General features: G+C 29.5%; 1 protein-coding gene across 1 annotated transcript in view; it reads right to left on the minus strand.

The window, feature by feature from the left end:
* LOC129908969 (F-box/LRR-repeat protein 20) overlaps nt 1–17,178 on the minus strand; it is a 66,308-nt gene that overhangs the window by 16,510 nt on the left and 32,620 nt on the right. Inside the window, exon 3 of the mRNA XM_055985824.1 lies at nt 7,964–8,080. Within this exon, the coding sequence (XP_055841799.1) occupies nt 7,964–8,080 (117 nt within the window). The remainder of the gene's footprint in view (nt 1–7,963; nt 8,081–17,178) is intronic.

Here is a 17,178-nt window from a genome sequence, read left to right on the forward strand (position 1 = left end):
CCTCCCGCCTAAAGGGAGGGACATTGACCCCCCCCCCCCTCCCGTAAGAAAAAATATTTGTTTTGAACACCTCTAGAAATAGCCGTTGTCAATTCTCGGCGCCTAAGTTATCGTACTCGTGCCTTGCTTTGGTATGAATTTTTCACAAAAAAAAAACCCTTTTACGGGGATATCTCGAAAAAATATCTAATCCGATTTTGGTAAAAGCGGATTATTATTGCAGAGGCTTTCAGGAACAAAGCCTCATCCTTAGTTTTTGTCGTTTTTTCAGGTCAACCTTAAACTTGTTCAGGATTACTCTCTTTTTCATAAATATTTTACTTTTTCTTTATTTTTTCGCCGTTTCTTTTTTATGTGTAATATGTGTTATATATTGTTGAAAAGGCACAAAAAAAACCTTTCATTTGACATCAAAAACTTACATATAGCTCTTATAGTTCTAATGATATTTGCATATAAAAGGGACAGAAAATGGTTATCAGAACGAACTTTGGAGCCTTATATCTCAGGACCCTGACTTTCGATTTAAAAAAAAACTTCATATATTGAATATACTAAGCTCCAGCTTCAATTCGAGACTAGTCTCATTAATGTACGCTCATGGCCCAAGTCCCATATAATTTTGCCCCATCTCCTTTAGCCCATTCACATTAACTGGAAAACTTACGTTATTTAACCCCCCAAAAACCGTATAAAGCACAAAATTAGAGTTGTCAGACCTTCGAAATCGACATTAACACGCGTATGGCTGCAAAACTGCGTACTTATATTTTGGTTGTACCTCTACTCCCAAAATTTTCTCGGCCTACTAGCAAAAAAACAGCTTTTTTCTTACTTTTGACTAGTACATGGAGAGATTCGGAGTTAGATTACTTCTACAATACGATGGTGACAATAACGATTGTGGGCTCATTTTATAGGTAATTATAAGTACAACAATTCATTCATGAAGAATTATCCAAACAAATCAAAAGTTCGTCAGATATATGAAAAAATGTCATTTTGTCGCAACCTTGCGATACAAACCCGCACTTTGACCAACTATAAAATTTTATTTAATCAACTCATGGAATTGTTTTGTATATCATTTCTTAGATAATTTTATTGTCTTACCTTTGTCATTTTTTGTTAAAATGAATAACAATGGAGCTATTCAATAAAAACGATACCAATCTCTTTTCCAAGATGGCGGCTGTTCCCAACCTCCAATTATCCCAACAAATTGACTTTTATGATAAGGACAACCACCCGAACACATTTCATGAAAAAAATTTTGTCCCGCGAAAAATGCGATTTAAATTACTAATTTCCCTGGGCTATATTGATAAAGTTTTTTTAAATTTAACTCTGAGCCCGATAATCGATCATTCTAAACTTTTTGGTAATTGATACATAAAAATTCTGCCATTTCGACAAATATTAACAACCATCCATTTTTAAGAAATACAAATACCATGAAAAGATTGTGTCAAAATGTAAGTTTCATGGCTTCATAATTGCGGTTTTAACACAAAAAAGTATATACTATCAACTTTACAAGTTGGTATTTTGTAACCTTGAAAAAATCTAGTAATTCCTAAAGAAAAAAAGTACTTACTAGTTTTTATGCATATGGAATAAAATATTTACTGAAAAAGTTCATCCAAAAAAGTAGTTACTATGAATGATAGTAAATACTTAATTTTCAGCATTTACTTGATTTTTATGCATATGAAAAACAGTATATACTTGAAAATTCTCTAGTAAAAGTATTTACTATTTTTTATGCATATCACCAATGAGTGACATACTCGTACCTACATACATATTTCTTTAGCTGGACTATTATTTTATTCATAGATTTCCATGGCATAACCAGTATTGGACTTCTTGAATTACCTTCTTCTATTTATTATTAAATCCTTATTGACTTAAATTTGCCTTCATTATTTTTTGTCCAATGAACCTTATTTCTTTCAAACGTCGCTTTTCATCGAATCAAATTTAATGCTTATATCATAATTATTTCGTCTGTCCAATCTGTCAGCAAAAACTCATACAAGTTTATCAAAATTTTGTAGAAACAAAAAAAAGTCTGCGATTTTAATAATACAAAGAGTATGAGATGCATATAAATTACTTTTGTCAGACCCAAAAAAATCTTCCATGTTTATTCAATGTCTGCTGTTCAAAATTAATTGAGAAAACATACAAAAGTTTAATTACAGCCTGAGACGGAGACTGTCGGAGGTTGAGTATATTGTGTCCTCGCTTGACCTCGACAACAACACAACTTGAACAACAAAGTTTAGTATACTTGTACTTTCCATGATTTCCTTTTTTTTTTTTTGTAACTTTACTTCCTACTCTGATGGTTGCCTTCTTTCATGATACTTTGCCAGTCTTTAATATTTTCCTCTTATTTTCTTGTCGGGAATAGTTAAACCTTTATCCCAGTCAGACTGTCGTCTAAGTATGATTTCAAACAAAAAAAAAAAACAGTAAAGAAGTAAAAAAAAAAACCTGGAGACTTTGTAACAGCAGTTGACTGCACATTACTCCCTTTGTTACAAGATAACATTTCAACACTTCTCCCCCCTTCTCTCTATAATAATTGCCAACTACTGAGTAACATGCAAGCGTGCAATATCATTCTGAAAAGTTTCAAGCTTCTTCCCAAGCTAGAGTATAGAACTAATTTCAATAGTTCCTTTTCCTTTTTTGAGTTTAGTTTAGAGAAAATTCCTTTGTTGATTATGTGGAAACATTTTTAAGGGTGCAAACTATACCAGCATTGTGGATCTTGTGAAGCAGCCCGTATTGTGTGCAAAGCGCTTTAAAGCTGTCACGACTGTCATGTGTCCATTACATGGTGTATGTGTGGTAAATATAAACCTTTCACGTTTAGAAAAAAAAAAAAAAAAAAAAAAGATACACAAAGAAACGTCAGAGGTATAGCTCGGATATAGGAGGGTGAAATTTATTGCTTCCATGGAGAAAAATGTAAATGTTTTCCTTTGTTTAGCTTTGGATCACACTTTGCAAAAGAAGACACTCTAAAGATTTGTGTACGAGAGTCTATAAAAGAGTGTATAATGGGTCATTGGTCTGGAATTTCCGTTTATTAGGGAGTAACAAACTTCTTTTTGCTGTCGGTTGTCTACGGATATTGTACTCTATCGGGTACATTATGTATCTCTAAAGTATCTATAGGGAATGTGTCATGTACGGAACATTAAACAGTTTGCTATATCAGTATTAGGTTTCATTTTTAATGAATTTATGAAGGGGGGTGGGAATTACTGTTTTTTTTTTTTTTTATTAGAGAGAGTAATAAACACATCCAATGAACTTTCCCAGAAAAAAAGTGCTATTATACAATTTTTATGAACGACAGGACATTAGCTTTTGACTTTTATTAATTTGTTTTCGTTTTTTTTTGTTTTATTTTATTTAAGTACGAGTATTATGTGGGAACAATCTCTTTGTTTGTTGTATATAAAGTATCTCTTTGTAATAAAATTTGATGTGTGTAGTATAAGATGCGTTAAGGTTTTATTAATTATCCTTTATTACGTAGAGACTTATAAATTGATAATAGAGCATCTTAACCCTAACATCTTTTCTAATGACTTCATTTCTTAGTGTCATTAGGTCTCTTGACATTGTAATATTAATTGGATTTTTTATAACTAAGATTAAATTTTGTGTATTTGACTTTTTTGTGATGTTAAATTAAGTATCATAAAATTTTGTATTTTTAGTCAACTGCTCAACAAAGGACTATTTTTGCTTAATGACATTGCGGTCAATATACTTGAATGCTTTAAGTTTTAATTATTAAATTTGTAAACCTTTTCGGGAGGATTTTTTTTTAAATAAAGTTGGAAAAAAAATCGGTGGATAAACGATTTTAAAAGTTTGATCATCATTTCAGAGCTATTGATTGTTTCGACTAGAGCCCAAATGAGGTAATTTCGCAAATTATCTCATTTCGAATGTCAAATCGTATATAGAAAATTATTTTATTTAGAAGCTAATATGATCAAAATCATCTCATTTGCTCTAGTCGAAACAGGTTATAAGACATATATGTAGATACGTTTTAATTGAATGAAAACTTCGTTTTTATGTTTTTTTTTATCGTTTTTAGTTTTTGTGATGATAAGTGAATTCATTTTCTGTTTGCTAAACAAAACAATTTTTTTTAACAATGAGTATGAGATACAAAAGCCAACTGTAAGATAAGCAAACATTGATTAACTTTTGACAAAGGAACTATAATTTTTCGGTATTTTTAAATTCAAGTTGTTGACATTCGTTCCTTCAATTTCAATTATTTTGTTTAATGATTTACTTTGCACATGGAATAGTGGGTACAAAACTTTACAAATCATTAGTAATATTTCAAATGAACAACTGTAGGTATAATTTCGAAACCCAATGAAAATGATCAATAAAGCTCAAATATCAGGGGGGTCAATTTCCGATCTGTGAAACTGTGAAGTGATAAGTTTTATCACGTTTTCATAATAAATTCGATTTTGGATTTATAAAAAAATTAAAACAAACTTCAAAAATTAAATAAAAAAAAATTAAAAATTTAAAACAAACTTCAAAAATTAAATAAAAAAAAATTAAAAAATTAAAACAAACTTTTTTTTTTTGGAAAACCCAATGTTTTCAAAACAATCCAACGAATTTTGTATCTGTCCCGAATTTTGCCCCTAAAAATATGGTCGCTGTACGTATACACAACATTTTTTACTTTAAATTTAATGCAAATACCCTGTTACTTTTTTAAGATTCACAGATGATACTGTGAAACTTCAGTAAAGCTTAACAAGCAAAATTTTAAGTTGGGTTGTTTTCTTCTTGAGAATTTGTCAAAATAAAGTAAAATAGTCTCACTGTTCTTATAAAAAGACATACAAACATCCTTTTCAAAATACAATATTATGTAAAATGTATTCAATTTTAAAGCATAAACTAATTCAGTTGGGATATCTTTATTGTTGAAGAAACTTTTTTAAATATGTACTTCTTTTTATGTGAAGTTAGGTCACTGTGGTGTATGCGTAACATTTGTATCAATAAAAAAAGTTTATTCAATTTCTATCGAAGATGAATTTAACATTTTGAAAATCAAGTATATGCTTGAGGATAGATTAGTTGAAAAAACAGATTGTTTCAGAGCTCTGTTAATTCTATTTCTGACTGCCTATTTCTGATTGTCAATTTTCCATATAAATAAAATAACATTGGAAAAAAAATTATTTTTATTTTTCTAATTTTTGTAGTTTTACAATAATGCATTGTAAATTGGTCGCTCTACAAAAAAATCTTAGTGAATCGTACTGACGATATTCAAACTTAAAGTTTTATTTTTTTGACATTAAATATGAAAAGAACGACTTTTAAAAAAAAAAATAGAAAAAAAAATGTTTTTTTACCAAGCTGAATCTCCGAAATTATAATACTTAGAAATCTGAAAAAATCCAAATGATAGCTACAACTATAATGTTTAACTGTTTCAAAATTTCTATCGCTATCAAACCAAACCAATTAATTTGTATGACCATTTTCAATTTAATTTTTTTTTTTAATTTATATTATGAATTTATTATATTTTGACCTTTATTATATTTTGAAGAGAAGTAGGCAAAGGTCTAAAAACAAATTGTTGCAATTCTGTTTTTTTGTAACAACTTTAACTTATAGAACAAAAAAAAAAAGATTAATATTACTGTTTCTATGAGTTAACTCTTATATAAGCTGGACAGTTTGATTTAAAATTAAATTATGTATATCATACTAGATACATTTGCTGTTTATCAAAACGGCGCATATTAGAGTTTATTAGGCCTTTCTGAGCAGGTGCTCTATATGAATATAAACGAATTCATATACTTTTTCTAACTACATTTGTAATTTTTGCTAAGAACGTTTGATTTTGATTACACAGCCACACAAAAAAAAATAAAAGTCTTAACCTAGGGTTGCGACTATGTTTTTCATATAGTTTTTAGGTCACTGAAACCGAATCCGAATTCCGTTTTGCCCCATCACGTCAGGTTTTCGAGATAACCTCAAAAAATGTCACGAAAAAAAAAATTTTGTTCTCTGATCTGGATGTGCGAATATGTTAATCATATAGTTTTTGGATCGCTGAATCCAGATTCGAAGTCAATTTTGCCTTATCACGTCAGGTTTCTGAGATATTCTCAAAAAAATGTCAAAACCAAAAGAACAAAAATTGTTATCTGGAGTTGTGACTAGGTTTTTCATATAGTTTTTGGGTTGCTTAAACCGAATCCGAAGTCTTTTTTGCCGTATCACGTCAGGTTGTTGAGATATCCTCAAAAAATGTCAGATAAGAACTTTTTTTTTTTGAGTTTAGACATTTTTTGAGGATTTTTCAAAAACCTGGCAAAATAAACTTCGGATTCGGTTTAAGCGACCCAAAAACTATATGAAAAACCTAGTCGCAACTCCAGATAAGAACTTTTGTTTTTTTGGTTTTGACATTTTTTTGAGGATATCTCAGAAACCTAACGTGATAGGGCGAAATTGACTCCGAATTTGGATTCAGAGATCCAAAAACTATATGATTAACATATTCGCACATCCAGATCAGAGAAAAAAATTGTTTGATTCGGTTTCAGCGACCCAAAAACTATATGAAAAACCTAGTCGCAACCCCAGGTCAGAACTTTTATATTTTTTTGTGTGGCTGTGTTATTGTTCGGACCCAGATGTTAAAGTGCCTTCCAAGTGTTATATTCAATTGTTTGAACCAAAAGGCAGTTATTTGTGTATTATTCCTTAAAATATAACAGATTTATAAAAAAATAGTTTTTTTTTCTGGAAAAGTATTCATCAGGGGTTTCCACTTAATCTGAAATTTCTATTTAAAATTCTAATAATTTTAATGGCTTAGAATTAAATTATATATTTTTCGCATTTATCCATCTAATCTTAATTCTTTCTTATTATCTGCAAATTATTTTGAGGTCACACATTTGAAAAGTAGGTAAAAAAAACAACATCAACAAAAAAATTAGTGTCACTATGCGAGAATGAGTTTCAAACAATAACCCTCAATCTATCTATCAACTACATTTTTATAGTTGAAGAACTCAACGGTTATTATCACTTAAAAAAAATAAAAGATATCAAGCATTCTTTGTCCATTTATTTATACAGAAGCATTGTAATTGTGCCACATGAATACGATGCGTGCTGCCGCCACCGCCAACTACTAAATGGAACAGAGGCACACTTCAAACAAATAAAAATGTGTCATTCAAACTGAAAAATTGAGAAAAAGTGTCAATTTTATTTTTATTCTAATTGTAAGTGGCAACATGTTGTTAACATGAATGTCAAAATGACAGGCAACACAGTAAATTGTTAGCTTTTACTTTTGACATTTCAAGGAGTTTTGTTTTTAGCTTTTCAGAGAAAATTTTGCATCATTATGAGGATGATGCGAGGAAGCTAATTCTACGGAAATACTTGTATTGTCTTTCCGATTCATCTGTCACACATAAACTATATATCCACTAAGACTCGTATAAGACTCCTATAAGACTTGCAAGGATGTTGCTCAATGCTGCTTTGTCTACCATTTTGTTTTTTTCAAATGTCAATGCGTTTTGAATTTGCATTCATCATATAAATATGTATGTGTGTTAATCTACACGTTCTGCATACAAAGACAATTTTCTGCTTTGTTGCAACGATATAACAACTTATGGAAGCAACAACAACAACGAAAACATTTTCTAAGTTTGTTGTTGTTGTGCAAATATAAAAAAATGCAAAATGTGTAGTGTACAAATGGCCCACATAAACGATTATAACTTATGCACTAGTTAACTCATCTTGGATATACCAACAATTTTTATTGTTGTTTTTTGTTTAAGCAGTTTTAATATAGTATAGAAGATGTTAGACACTAGGTTTATATAATATAGCTTACCTGGGCGCATCTGCATAACGAAACAACGTCTAAGTATGAAAAAATGCGAAGTAGGATTTCCTTTGGCAGTTGCTTTATAGGTTCATCATCCGATTCAGGTGAACTGAGGAATGTTTGCTAGAAAAAAAATAAAGATAAACAAACAAAGAAAATTTATAAATATCATTAGGAACAACGACCAGAAGGCAAAATATAGAAAATGTTTAAATTAAAAAGAAATATACAAACAATGCAAGATGATGTTAGATTATTGTGTTGTAGGTATTTGAACTGAAAATGCTGAGATATTCATTTCGGGGAATAAGATCGTGTGAATATTTATGGTCTTCTCATAGAGTGGTCTATTTAAGGATTGATAGTGATGATAGAAACATTTCATCAATAACAAAAAAAAAAGCCTTTGAAGTGAGGTTTTAACGGAATCTAGGTCTTAGAGAAAAGTTAAAATATTGACAGTTGAGAAAACGCATTATAACTCCACGCCTCTTACACTATCGTGAAAACAGCACTAAAACAAATAGGAAACTACACTCGCAGATCTGAAATCACTGCACAGGTGGAAAATTTCGATGACCGGATTCTTAAAAAATCAACTTTGTTTCATGATAAAAATTTAATGCTCAAATGTTCGCTTTAGCCATTCGATCGGTTCATGAACGGACAGAGCACAAAAATGTATATTTTTCAATTTACTAAAACCCCAAAAATTAGTACTAGAAAAACGTTCCTAGAAATGGTGGTATTCTCTTCAAAACGAATTTAGGAGTCTAGAAATAGTATCAATGTGAATGAGGGTTGGGTACGATTGACCGCATTTTAAAATCTTGTTCTTAAAACCTCGCATCTTAAAATCTCGCATTATGAAATCTTTTTTTATCGAAATCTCGCAATTTCAAAATCTCGTTTACCAAAATCTCGCAACATTAAAATCTTGCAAACTAAAATCTCGAAATTTATAATCTCGCATTGAAATAAAATATTTATTAATTCGCGCGCGCGAATGCTAGCTTAGGAAAGCCCAGAACATCCTCCTTCTGTTTTTTTTTTTCGTTTTGTTTTGAAGAGATAAATAGAAAAGGAAAAGGTTTGTTAACTGTCAGGCGCCTATGCCCGTTTTTTAAAGTGTTCAGGGTCAACTGTTGAATGTTGGAGTCAAAAGGACTTAATGCATGTGAACTTGTCGTATTCGACCTTCTCTTTTCATTTAAGCAGGATTTTGAAAATGCGAGATTTTGTTATGTGAGATGTTAAAAATGCGAAATTTTGCTTTGCGTGATTTTTGCAAAAATGCGAGATTTTGTTATAAGAGATTTTAGTTTGCGATCAATCGTACCGCTCAATGTGAATGATATATTATTTTATTAAGATAGTGGGTCTTAAATAAATGAAATATAACTTTATTTCTTGGGGCAGAGACCGATAAAAAAAAAAAAAAATGCTGATATGCACGCCCGAAACACTTAGGGCATAAGTAATTTTTTCTTTTTGTTTTTTTGTAACTTTTTTGATAAAAGTGTATATTACAGCCATACTTACATAGGATACTGAGTAAAAATACCCAGAAAATGCAAAATTATGAGTGTAAACTACATTATTTATTCAGATTCGAAGAGCGTTCCCGGAAATGAAGTTTTGACCTTAATTTATTTTTATTTTTTATGTCACAAAGTAAAACGAAATATTTTTGAGATTATATTGTAGTGGCCTCGATTTTTGATCATAATATACCCAAAAACAAGCGTTCCCGGAATGACGGTTAATTGATGTACGCTACTTAAAAATGATACTAAAACTAGCTTCTTACATACATTTTATATATTTATCCATAAAAATAAGCTTGGAATGATAAATCTATATAAATTCAACTTTAAAAACTGCTTGCAGGAAAATTTGTACGTTAGATGATTAAAATACTGATACATTAAGAAATGTTGGTTTTATGCATCATTTTTCTTGGGACAACTTTTATTTATGTATAAAAAAATAACAAAACTTAATTTTTTTTTGTAAGAGATGTACCAATTTATAAAAAGTATTGTGCATAAGTTGTATTTAGAAAAGAAATACTTAAAAATAAATAATTGGCCTTAATGTGTTTTTAAGTCATCAGTTTTTGAGTTATGGACATGTCCGGGAACGCTATTTTTGGGTATATTAGATGCAATAAAAAAGAAATTTAAACTTTTCTAACCGAGACAAATATATATATTCCACCTCCATGATTTTGACCCATATAACAAACACACATTAGGTACATTCAGTGCTTGGCTATTGTATTGTTATAATAAGACTGATTTTTGTATCTTAAGTACTGGTACTTTCTTCAGAATCAAATAACGACTGACTTTTCAAAAGGGGATAAAAACACTTTTTGTCATTGTTCAGAAAATCGAAAAAAAACTAACACAAAAAATTTCAATTTTTCATACGATTTTCGGTCTTCACCATTTTTTTTTTTCAGAGACCGATTTGTAGGATAAATTTGCTGTTTTTATTTAGTTGGACTGGTTAAATTAAGAGTTGGAATGTTGAGAACAGAATTTTATACTTCGTTTGAAAAAAGAGCGCAGTGATTTGATTTCCTTTTGAAAAATCACTCCTCAAATAAGATAAGTAGGCAGATGCAAAAATCTTTGAGCGATAAGTAGATACATTTTCGCCAATTTCTTTGAATACACACATTCACATTGTTCAATAGACAAGTCAATAAACCAAGTACTGAATTAATTAAAAAGCTTAAATATGAATATAGCGTCAAGTGCAAGTAACACAGAAGAAAAGTTACGCTTGCCAAACTATGCAAAGAATTATGAAGATTATGTCGGAGAAAGATCCTTGATATGACTTAATTTGTGCAGAACACTAAATTGCTCCAGCGAAAAGGAAAAATTAATACACTGAGGAAAAAAACGCAACGTAAAATCTAATATGGTCAACGTTGATTTAATGTTGAAAAAACTAAAAAAAAAAACTAAAAACATCTTTAAATTAAAATTGAAACAACGTAAAACATTTTTAATCTTTATCGAACAGTGAGATAGCACGTTTGTTAAGCGTTCGCCTAGTAAAAGTGACCCAAGAGTTGTAGGTTTGATCCCCAGCAGCCGCTACCAATTTTTTCTTTTTTTTTTAATTTAAATTCATGTTTTTTTTTAAGTTGAAACAACTTTATTTTAGGGATGTTTTCTAACTGCAAACCACTTTAATATAACGATGTTCTACTTTGGTTTAACATAAAATTTTGTTTTCAACGCAAAATCATTCCGAAAAATATTTGAATCAACATGGTTTCTGTTGATTTTAAGTTGTTTTTTTCCTCAGTGATATCCATTACAGTATGAATACAACTCTGAGATTAGAATGTATTCCAAGCCTTTGTTCTGAAGGCTTTGAGGAAATATTCATTCAGCTTCTCCAGCCAATAATACCATGTCAGCAAAAGTTTAATGTATATTTTAACATTTGAGTGTATAAAAAAATCATACTTTTTTATTTTTTTTAGTGTTATTTCATTTGAATATTGTTGCTTTATTTGTAGACCGCATTCCTCCAATTATTTTATTAATTTTGTTTTACTATTTAAAGATATTTCTTTAAACTAGGCCTGCCACATAGAAATTCGCATATTATTTTTTTTTATTTTAACGTCCCATTTCTGCTTTAATCAAGTGACTGCAAAAAAGCAAATAATTTTCAGCTTTTAAAAGAAAAGTTTGATTTTTTTCAGAAAACTAAAAATATAAGATCATTTGGAAATGCACTGTTTTAAATGAGAAAAGGACAAATTCACGCTGATTTTGAAATATCTCCGATTCGAAAAGAAATATTTATTAATTAATTCACTCTCCATTATATTTAATTTTAATGGAGGTTGGATAAATCGGGCCTTAAACTCATTTTATTTTGTTTAGATTTAAATATATAAAATGTTTTCAATCATTTCTGTCAAAAATCAAAAATGGCCGAGTTATTAACTAAAACTTGTTTTTCCCTAAATCCAAGATGGCGGATTTGGCTAAAGCCCAATTTTCAAGAAGAACTGGTTTTAATTTCACTCTTATTTTCTATATCGAGAAGCATTGCCTTCTGAATAGTGTTCAAAATATTCAGAGTCAATATTTAATCTTTAGAGCAGGCTTTTCAGCTAAGAATCAATGCCACGAATATCTGATTTTTCTAAAGATCAATATGGGCATGGTTGTGACCATTTAAAGCAATAATTAGGTTATTAACAAATTTGGAACAGTTTTATTTATAAACTGTAGAAAATTAAGTTAAAGGTAAAAATGGATTTATTGCAATTTTGGTTAACAGTGTTATGTTTAACTAAGACTCAACTTCACCAACTTCATAAAATTAAGTCAGCGAAAAATCACAATTACCGGATATGATGAAGGGCTCTTTCTATCTTTCACAATTAAAAATTCAGAATCATATGACTCAAAGTAAGTCTTTTAATTTGTCTACGGAACCAAACATTATGTCTATTCTAGTTTTATGTGTGTCTTCTTTAATCAAAAATTCATTATTTGCAGGGTTAATATCCCTTTTCATAAAAAAAAATTAAAAAAAACAGACAAGATTCATTTATTTAATAACATATAGACGACTGACAAGTTGAGTACAATGGCATGCAACAGAACATTGCATTTCAGCATTCAGCATTTCAAGTCGTTAATTCATTATGCACAGTAATCGTGCACTCTAACTAAACATTGTTCTGCACTGCTGTGAGTATAAATGTGTCTCCCTCTGGCGGAACTTTGTTTTAACTGGCTTTTCTCATTGTAACAAAAAAAAAGTTAAGGGTTTTTTATTCACTTCACTTCACTGGCATTCTAATCTACTCATGGGTTTTTCTTTTCTCTTCTTCTACTTCCAACGATTTCTTTTTTTTTTTTTTGTTCTCCATTTAAAATTTACCTGGGCAAACTTATTATATTTTCTTCACGCATTTAGTGTTGGGTTGGTTTTAGTTAGAGAAAAAGGAATGAATGAAAATACTGGTGGTATAATAAAATACCTCATCAGAGTGGAAAAACTAATTAGTCCTCAATTATCTACTAGAACACGCACACAATCACGCGCAAAGTATGTAGAGTGTGAGACTTTTAAGTCTACACCTGGACTTAAATTGTGCACTTAACTTCAAAAAAAAGGGGCATATTATTCTCGTTCGTTATACTCGAGACATGCAAGAAGGCAGGGAGGCAGATATGGAGACTACGACTATACCTACTCGTTACACAATAGAACAACTTGGTTGGGATGGAATGGCAGAAGGCAGACCTCAATTGAGTGTACATGTGATCCGAGAATAAAACCGAGATCCGAGAGAGAGTAAAGTACATGCAGTATAGAACACGACACCACAGCAGTGCCACCGTATGGCAAAATGAAACCAGCGTTTTTATAAGGTGAGCCTTGAACCCGCATTTTGCTTCATCATATAAACAGTAGATTCGATTTCATGTGCTTCAAGTACTTGGGTTGTCGATTGATGAATAAATTGTTTGAGAGCACCAGAAAATTACAACAACAACACCACACGACCGACTATACGATGTCGTCAAAGGTCTTGTGTAAGCCAAGAAATAAGGCATGAACACGACACTGCGGTCCACTTGTTTGAATGGATTTCAGTTAGCTTAAATATAGTTTCTTTTATTAACTCGTTGATTCAATTATTTTACAAGACCAATCCATCCATTAAGCTGGAGTTATCCTCGATTTGCAACTTTAAAACTTCAACGTTGCGCAGGCGACGGATTCTATGAGTTGGAAACCTTTATATGGTCGTCCTATTGTTCTCATCAGCACTTCTAAAAGTTTTTACTGTTATGACATTGATGAAAGTTATATAAGTATAAAGTTTTAATTTTGTATCTTAATAGAATTATTAATAAAAATTTTGTTTTTTTTTATTTCAACTCGATTTATACTTAAGCTTTTTTCAATTTGTACCTTCAATATGTTAATAAGGGCTGTTTTCTTTTTTATTCATTTTTTTATTAATCTATGTTTTTTATAACTGTGTCAATTTATTTTAGTTTCTATATGTTTTTATACATTTTTTTGTTTTTCAGTTAATTTTTTGTTTATTTATTTTTATGTTAATTTTTATTTTTTTTTTTTTCACATTTTAAGCAATTTTTTTTATATTACCTACTTGTTTTTTAATTTTGTTTATGTTTATTTAATATTTTTTGATGTTTTCTTTAGTTTTTTTTTCATTTTCTCTGATTTTAAATTTAAAGTTTGTTTTTATTTTCCTATTTCCTGTTTATTTTTTTCAATTTTTACCTTCAATATGTTAATAAGGGCTGTTGTTGTTCCAAACTTTAGTTTTCTCTCTTAGCTCAGGGAAATTAGTCAAAATATGGGCATGAAATCGCATTTTTCGCGGGACAAAATTTTTTTCATGCAATGTGTTCGGGTGGTTGTCCTTATCATAAAAGTCAATTTGTTGGGAAAATTGGAGGTTGGGAACAGCCGCCATCTTGGAAAAGAGATTGGTATCGTTTTTATTGAATAGCTCCATTGTTATTCATTTTAAGAAAAAATGACAAAGGTAAGACTTATCAACAATAAGATTATCTAAAAAATGATATACAAAACAATTCCGTAAGTTGATTAAATAAAATTTTACAGTTGGTCAAAGTGCGGGTTTCTATCGCAAGGTTGGGACAAAATGACATTTGTTCATATATCTGACGAACTTTTGATCTGTTTGGATAATTCTTCAAGAATGAATTATAGTACTTATAATTACCTATAAAATGAGCCCACAATCGTTATTGTAACCATCGTATTGTAGAAGTAATCCAACTCCGAAACTCTCCATGTACTAGTCCAAAGTGAGAAAAAAGCTAGTTTTTTGCTAGTAGGCCGAGAAAATTTTGGGAGTAGAGGTGCATTAACCAAAATACAAGTACGCAGTTTTGCAGCCATACGCGTGTTAATGTCGATTTCAAAGGTCTGACAACTCTAATTTTGTGCTTTATACGGTTTTTGGGGGGTTAAATAACGTAAGTTTTCCAGTTAACGTGAATGTGCTAAATTTATACTATTTGAAATTATAAATATACAAGCTGATGCTCTATCATTTTTCCTAAATCTGGACACCTCAATCTTGGCTATGGGGTTAATAGAACTCACGATATAAGCTTTTTTAACTAACCATATCAGGCTTTTCAATTCAAATAAACAAAGAAAAATCGAAACAAAAAAGCCTCTAAAACATAATCGTATAAACGGCTTATATCTTGAGTTCTATTGGTCACATCCCCAAGATTGAGGTGTCCAAATTTAGGAAAAATGACAGAGCATCAGTTTTTATATTCATAATTTGAAATAATGTAAATTTAGCTCATTCACATTAACTGGAAAACTTACGTTGTTTAACCCCCCGAAAACCGTATAAAGCACAAAATTAGAACTTTCAAACCTTTGAATTCGATATAAAGACGAGCATGGGTACAAAACTGCGTACTTATATTATGGTTGTACCTCTACTCCCAAAATTTTCTCGGCCTACTAGCAAAAAACTAGTTTTTTTCTAACTTTGGACTAGTACATGGAGAGTTTCGGAGTTGGATTACTTCTACAATACGATGGTTACAATAACGATTGTGGGCTCATTTTATAGGTAATTATAAGTACTATAATTCATTCTTGAAGAATTATCCAAACAGATCAAAAGTTCGTCAGATATATGAACAAATGTCATTTTGTCCCAACCTTGCGATAGAAACCCGCACTTTGACCAACTGTAAAATTTTATTTAATCAACTTACGGAATTGTTTTGTATATCATTTTTTAGATAATCTTATTGTTGATAAGTCTTACCTTTGTCATTTTTTGTTAAAATGAATAACAATGGAGCTATTCAATAAAAACGATACCAATCTCTTTTCCAAGATGGCGGCTGTTCCCAACCTCCAATTTTCCCAACAAATTGACTTTTATGATAAGGACAACCACCCGAACACATTCCATGAAAAAAATTTTGTCCCGCGAAAAATGTGATTTAAATTACTAATTTCCCATAATCTCATTTTTTATTAATTTTTTTATTAATCTGTTTTTTATTTAACTGTGTCAATGTATTGTAGTTTCTATATGGTTTTTACATTTTTTTGTTTTTCAGTTAATTTTTTGTTTATTTATTTTTATGTTAATTTTAATTTTTTTTATTTTTCACATTTTAAGCAATTTTTTTTTTTGTATTACCTACTTGTTTTTAATTTTTGTTTATGTTTATTTAATATTTTTTGCTGTTTTCTTTAGTTTTTTTTTTTTATTTTCATTTTCTCTTATTCTAAATTTACTGTTTTTTTTTTTTATTTCCTATTTCCTGTTTATTTATTTTTTGTTAACTTTTTTTGTTTTATTCTTTTATTTTTATTATTTATTTATTTGTTAAGTTATTTGGTATTTATTTATTTATTTACTTTTATTTTAATTATTTTTTTTTTTTTATTTATTATTTTTATTATATTATTATTTTTCATTGATTTTTAATTTTTTTCGATGTACTGTATTTTATTTTTTTAATCTTTAATTTTTTTTTTTTTAATAATAGTTTTCTTCCGTTTTTTTTATCTGTGATATGGGAACTTGAGGGAACATTTAAGATTCGTAAAAGAGTCGAGAAAGAAAATGCGAAAAAAAAGTGGTTCTCGCATTACAGTATATATTTGTGGGTCTCGCTCTATCTCGAGCTACATACCAAACCAAAAAAAGTGAGGAGAAATTATTTTTTTAGGATTAAAACTAACGGTATATGCATGTCACCAATATGAAAAAGGTGATTCTTCTCAAAAACCATTCTTATGATCATGTTTTTAAACAAATGTGTGTAATACCACAGATAATATTTTTATTTTTAAAATAACATTTTTTAGATTTTTTTCTAAATGACTTAACTTCAACTTAAAACAGTACAGAACAGTTTGAGAACCCAAAATATTAAAATCTAAAATTTTCAAAAAAACTTATTTTGTATATAACAAAAAATAAATCATCATAAAATCATAAATCATCATACATTTTTTGAGTTTCCATTAAATTTTATGGTTTTTTTAAATTTTTATTTAAGATTAAATAATTTTTTTTTATTTTTGCCTAAAAAGTCTTAACATTCTAAGCAAATGTTCACAAATACTTTTTTTACCTATATATTTTTTTTTTTTAATTATATTTAGTATTTATT

The sequence above is a fragment of the Episyrphus balteatus genome, chromosome 1 (assembly GCF_945859705.1).
Source record: "Episyrphus balteatus chromosome 1, idEpiBalt1.1, whole genome shotgun sequence".
Classification (NCBI taxonomy): Eukaryota; Metazoa; Arthropoda; class Insecta; order Diptera; family Syrphidae; genus Episyrphus; species Episyrphus balteatus.